At 35.8% G+C, this 6,308-nt stretch overlaps 1 protein-coding gene across 1 annotated transcript; it reads left to right on the top strand.

Moving 5' to 3' along the window:
• Positions 1–3,903: 3,903 nt before the first annotated feature.
• LOC129255901 (uncharacterized) lies at positions 3,904–4,957 on the top strand. The gene has a single exon (XM_054894219.2). The coding sequence runs from the start codon at positions 3,929–3,931 to the stop codon at positions 4,949–4,951; it is 1,023 nt and encodes a 340-aa protein (XP_054750194.2). The 5' UTR covers positions 3,904–3,928; the 3' UTR covers positions 4,952–4,957.
• The last annotated feature ends 1,351 nt before the right edge of the window (positions 4,958–6,308 follow it).

The raw sequence follows: 6,308 nt of genomic DNA, 5'->3' as shown, positions 1-6,308 counted from the left end.
TAATTGACCTGAGATAATGTATTTGGAGTTGTATACCACGCCCACTTTTACTGAATAGACTTGCACTAACTTAAAATAATAAATAATAATAACAATAATTATTATATTTTATCATTTATATAATAAATTATAATAATAATTATCATTATTTATCTTATTCATACTAGAAACAAAACAATTGACCTGAGATAATGTATTTGGAGTTGTATGCCACGCCCACCTTTACTGAAATAGATTTGCACTATATAACTTGCACCTATTTTAAAGCAGTCCAGTAGACTGTCTCATAAGCCATGTACAAGGCCTGGTAATAAAAACGAGAGATGCGGATTTATGGCAGTTAAAAAACTTGAGAAAAGAAAGCCGAAATAGGTCTTGGGGTATCCTTTGAAAGTGTCGAATTCGCGAACTAAGGCGAAATGAAACGTCTCTAATCAGAATGCTTTCACAACATCAACGAAATTTAAAATAATAATCACTGTGTGGTTCCGATCCATCAATAGACAGTCAAGAGAAAAATAAATATATTTTATTAATTGGTTTGTCTGGAGAGACTTGCGCCGTAAAGGTAGATCAATAAAGGTATAAAAATCAATTACTCACTTCAAACTCATAAAAATGATAATTGTTGATAAAGCATTACCATGACTACCGAAACCTACTTTCACAACCACGGCACTTTAAGAATAATGTATATCGATCAAGACGTATGCGTTTTACCGGGGTGGTATACAAATCAATTTTAAAAGAAACATAAAAAGTGGGAATATTGAATTGCAGCATTATACGATACCATTTCAATGCAAAAGAGGGAGAAATTTCCGTAATTGATTGCAGTTAGGTGGAATTGCATATAAACTTCTTATTTTTCCTAATTTACTTATTAAACTTTACCTGTTTGATATAACAAAGTGTAATGACAATAAATGACACATTTCAAATGACACGTGTAAACTTCTATGTTCTACAAAAGTTCAAGCACCTTTAATGTGTATACATGAGTTTATAATGCTATTTTAATTCGTTCTCCCTCAATCACTACCTAAGTGGTGTCCCACATGGATCTATCTTGTGCCCTTTTGTATTTGTAGCATAATTTACCAATGGTGTAATTAATGTCTCTTGCCATCTCCTATGTATTATCCGTTATATTGATTGAAGAAGACGCTAGCATAATCTTTGCGATATAAGAATTAATTAATTCAAATTTGAAAATTGCCCCAGAATATGGACAATTTGTTTTGGATTTTGCAATATGCATTTCAAGCTAAACTAGACATTTCTACATTTGCAGGGAGGTAAACCACGTCCGGAAGAATGTTGAAGTTCCCCCATCTCTACCCCGAACCAGATGAAGAGACAGAGAGAGAGGAGGAAAGAGAGATGGATGGATGGATGGATGGATAGATAGATAGATAGATAGATAGATAGATAGATAGATAGATAGATAGATAGATAGATAGATAGATAGATAGATAGATAGATAGAAAGAGAGAGGGAGGAGAGGCGTCCCCCATTCTGATCCTTGAGTCCCTGATCCTGCTAACGGAGCTTCCCAGGCAGGTCGGCCAGTGAGTATCCTCGAAGCAGATTTTTTCGTTTCTGATGCTATTTACTTCTGTGGTGTCTATTATCATGCTTTGTAATTATAATTATCGTACTAAACTGAATATACCCTTTCAGCTTGTGCTGCTATTTAATATTTACATACCAATATAAAAATATATAAATATTCCAACCAATATAAAATTGATAATGTTTTCAAAATCGAATTATAATGCTTAGTTTTATGTATTTTCTAAGTGTATATACTTTTTTTCCTTGAATAAACTCGTACGGCATCGATTTCATCTGTGTCTCTACCAAGGCGAATCGGCATATGGGTCTTTACAGGAAAACATTTTGAGAATTTTACAACCCTCTAATTACAGTAATACCCTTTCTGTGTCATAATGTCGGAAGTTTGATTTTTTTATAGATTATTTGGTAGGTTTTCACTTAATCAACTTTATTTATATATTTCTTCCAAATTAGAGACAACGATCGAGGCTAGAATATTTGCTATGCTATTATACAAGGAATTTCCATCAACATTGACTTTTCTGATACAGCGTAATCTAGCATTGATCTCAATGCTTGGTAGCTTAGGTCTTAGTATCTAATTCCACTATAGTTTTATAGAGCACCACGTGTTCAACATCACATAATCATTTTTATTGTCTCGATTTGTTTATAATAATATAATAATTATAATGATATAGGTATATTTACCCAGGGAGGCCACTTCAGTTCTGAAAACTCTTCTCCCAGCGGACCCTGCTATTATTGTTACCCCGGCTTTATAGCTGGGCTGCCTAGGCGCTCAAAGCATTCAAGGAATTTCTTCCTACCGGGTACCCATTCACCTCACCTGGGTTTGAGTGCAGCACAGTGTGGATAATTTTTTTCATATCTACTTGAGATGAAAATTGAACTTGGCCAAGAATGTATCCCTATTTTAAAGGTTTTGTATCTAACTTTCACTTCGAAATGTTTCTGTATCATTATAAAAGCTATCACCCAGCAACATTGTGATACGTCAGTGACGTATGGAAGTGGAGATAATGACAAGTGACAATTCACCTTCCCATTAGAGGTAGTTTTTTTTTTCACTCTTTGCTATTTTACATCTTTTTATAAATTCGGCTGTAGGAAAAAGTTATACCACATTCCAGTGGTTAAGCTCTAATTTTATTATATATTGTTCATTCTTTGATCTTTTAATTGTTTGTATTAATAATGTAATTTTTACTTTACCAAAATAATGTCTAAATAAATAAATGCATAAATAAACAATAATAACAATAATAATAATACTATATGTAATAATGATAATAATTGAAGAACGTGGTGTGTATATACCTCTATTGAAATTCGATTGCAAAAATACAGTATAAAAATCGACTTTAAAAACGTAGTCCCTTCTGTATTGATTAGACCTCGATATTGAGCTGAATATACGCCTACCTCAGAAATAACACGCTTCGTTCAGTTTTTCTTCCAAGTTTTATCCGCGAGTTGTCTATGATACCCTAAATACAACCCAGTGACCAATTAGCAATTGAGCAAGAATGACATAACGAAGATGCAATTATTCGAGCATCCATTTTCGCTCTTAATGGGTGTGACCAAAATGCATCTGTCACGAATAGGCTTATTATAGACACATTTAAGTAGGCCAAGTGTTTGCTTCAACGCTTGTGCACTTAAGTTTTAAAAAAATGTCAGTCAGGATGTGCGATCGTGAGATCGTCCAAGCTTGATTGCAAACAAACTCAGAATGGCGTTGGATAGCTGTTACTTTCTGCCTTCTACAATTATTAGTGACCCACTTCCTATTTGTATAAAGAAAATAGTTTAGCGCCTTGGGTGTGTGTATATATATAAATGGATCCGTGTTGACTTTCTCACATTTTTCTGTAATTGCGCACTGAGGTTTTTGAATTCAGTTTTGATGGACACCCAATAATTGAGTCACTTCTAACAAGTTTGAAATGACTCTTATTCAAGAGGTAATTTTTAAGAGACGCCGCAACATCATGATACGTCGTTCTCGTTTCCATCTATTTTTTCAAATATTTTATGATCGTCAAGGACAGACTGTTCTGATATGTCATCTTTATAATGTACTTGTGGACATTTTCTTTACCAAATACAACTTTGGTTTGGGGGCGTATTAACTTTACTTTTAAGCAACACCAACACTGAACGCAAATTTTAGAATTCGTTAACAGCTGCAAGAATGTTAGTATATGTTAAAGATCAGCATGGTTTGTACAACGTTTAAGTGTAGCACTATATTTTCTCAAGCAGTCATTATTTTGAGATAAAAACATATACATCTTACATTTTTTTTAAAGAGAAAATGATATAAAACCTTTTTGGTGAGATGGAAGATTATAGCGATTTCGTAACTTATGATAACTCAACTGATCATGATTACGATCATGACCACGACTCACCTGCCTTGATTACCATCAGCGTCATTGCGGCTGTCATCATCGTCCTTTTTGACGTCCTGATCGTGGTTTGCAACGTCTTCATGCTCGCTGTTCTCCGTCATCCTCATATCGAGGACATCGGGGAAGTGAATATTTTCCTTTTCCGGATCATGGCCATCGTGGATATCTTCGGTGGATGTGCAAGCACGGCCTTTCAGCTTTACTCTGAACCAAGTTTCTTCGTAGATCATGCTGAACCTTCGTCCGGGGTGTGTCTGATTCTGCTCTTCTTCTGTTTCTACACTGCCAACTTGTCCATCTGGTTGCAGTGTCTGATCACGACTAACAAGTACCTCATAGTGATATATCCTTTGCGTTATCCCAACCTGGTGTCAGTTAAACGGTTCGCCGTTACCTTATCAATCTGCGTTCTCCTCTCTCTCAACTGCGCCACTTTTCTGCCGATCCCGTCGTTCCCTTACACGTCGCGCGGTTTGTACTTCTGTCGCGATGGGATCTTCGACAACCCATCTTTGTCCGTCGATCTCGGCATCCTTGTCTCGTGCATCGCCTGCCCGGCCCTGATCACCTCCGTCCTCAACGTCCGTCTGCTGGCAGTGTCCATATCGCTTTCGAGGAAGGTTCTGGCACAGGATGCGATCTCCAGCAACGAAACACCTTCAGACAACGTTTCAGGAAATCGAAGAGGACCGCGTTTTCGTGGGATTAAGACTATCATCCTTCTCGTCATCACTTCGTACTTTTATGTCATCTTCAGTGCTTTGTTCATTGCGGTCCATCCACTTCTGGTGACAGAGGTTCTCCACGCTACGATAGGCAATCTGTTATATTTGATGTCTCTTAGCAGCTTCTGGTGGAAACTCTTTGTGCTCATTATGACCAATGGACGATTTAGAAGTGTATCGAAGAAAGTGTGGTCGGATTTTAGAGGTATATGCCCTCGAATTTAATTATACATTCCCCCCCCCCTCATGTTCAAATTCTGAAGAATATTGTTATATCACCATGCTATAACTTCTTTTGTTGTAACATGCACCTCTAGAATATATCTTTGTATTCATTCTGACCAATGGACGATCGAGAAAAATATTATAGTAGGACTTAATTCAGGTGGAAAATAAACACAAATTCAAACATGCTTTTTCTGACACATTCGGGTATGTTCTAGTAACCTGTCTTTTAGACATGGAAAAACAAAACAAGGCAATCCTTTGTAAAAAAAAAAAAAAAAGTAACATTAAGTACAATGGTATTAATATGGTATTACCATGGTATTACCATAGTAACCATGGTAAATTCATTTATACCATTGTACGACCATATAGTACTATCACAGAAGTACCGTACAGAATAGGAAAGTACTATTTGAAAATACAGTGTACCATAGTACTACCATGAATGTACCATAGATGTAATTAATTAATTAAGTATTTGTTATATGGTTGATGTTGATAAACTGAAGAGAGTGCCATCCTCACACATGGTACTTTCATGGTACTCCATAATACTTTCATGGTTCTCTGTGATACTTTCATAGTAGGCATACTCCATTGTACATTAGTTCTTTGAACACTTTCATGGTACTTTATGGTACTTGTTTGACTGGCATATGGTAGTTGCTATCGTAATCCTTTGTAAAAATGTACCATGGTATTACCACAGTAAACATGGTATTACTATGGTATCCTTTGATCTGGACTTCACTCAAGTATATTCATTCCAACAATAAATGACCAAAATTTTAGCTAATATAGCTACATGTATATCAATTAATGTGTGTTATGTTTATGCAATAATTCCACCACGAAAAGTTTCAGAAAAATTTGTGGTTTATATATTATTCATAATCATGACACTTAACTTTGGAAGAATGTTTTAGGGTTATATATGGAAAATTGTTAGCCATAATTTGTCAAGTTTTGTGAACTCGCTCAATATACATAATATATAGAAGTCAATGACAAGTCTCTGTGGTCACGTCTTTCGGATGGTGACGTTAAAGGTCGGTCCCAGACGTAATAATAATCATATCTGATTGATACACGTCTGATCTGAAAAAACTCAAACACACACACACATTTGTGGATAGGTGTAGGATAGGATTAGGATTTAGGATTATGTAGGATTATAGGATAGGATGATCTGATCTGAGTATGGACTTGTAAAAATGTGCTTCAATGACCTTGACACTAGTTATTATTTTTTAATGAACCCGCATGGGGCCAATATGGGACCCACATGGAACCCAGATGGCCAACCCACGCGGATCATAAAAGAATATGGTACTCATGACAGGGAAGTACCATC

This window comes from Lytechinus pictus, chromosome 3, assembly GCF_037042905.1.
Source record: "Lytechinus pictus isolate F3 Inbred chromosome 3, Lp3.0, whole genome shotgun sequence".
Lineage (NCBI taxonomy): Eukaryota > Metazoa > Echinodermata > Echinoidea > Temnopleuroida > Toxopneustidae > Lytechinus > Lytechinus pictus.
The sequence above is the reverse complement of the archived record's forward strand: the minus strand, read 5'-3'. Positions and strand labels throughout refer to the sequence as shown.

What these genes read in the sequence shown, in the direction of transcription:
- LOC129255901 (XM_054894219.2), top strand. Translation starts at nt 3,929, where the DNA reads ATGGAAGATTATAGCGATTTCGTAACTTATGATAACTCAACTGATCAT.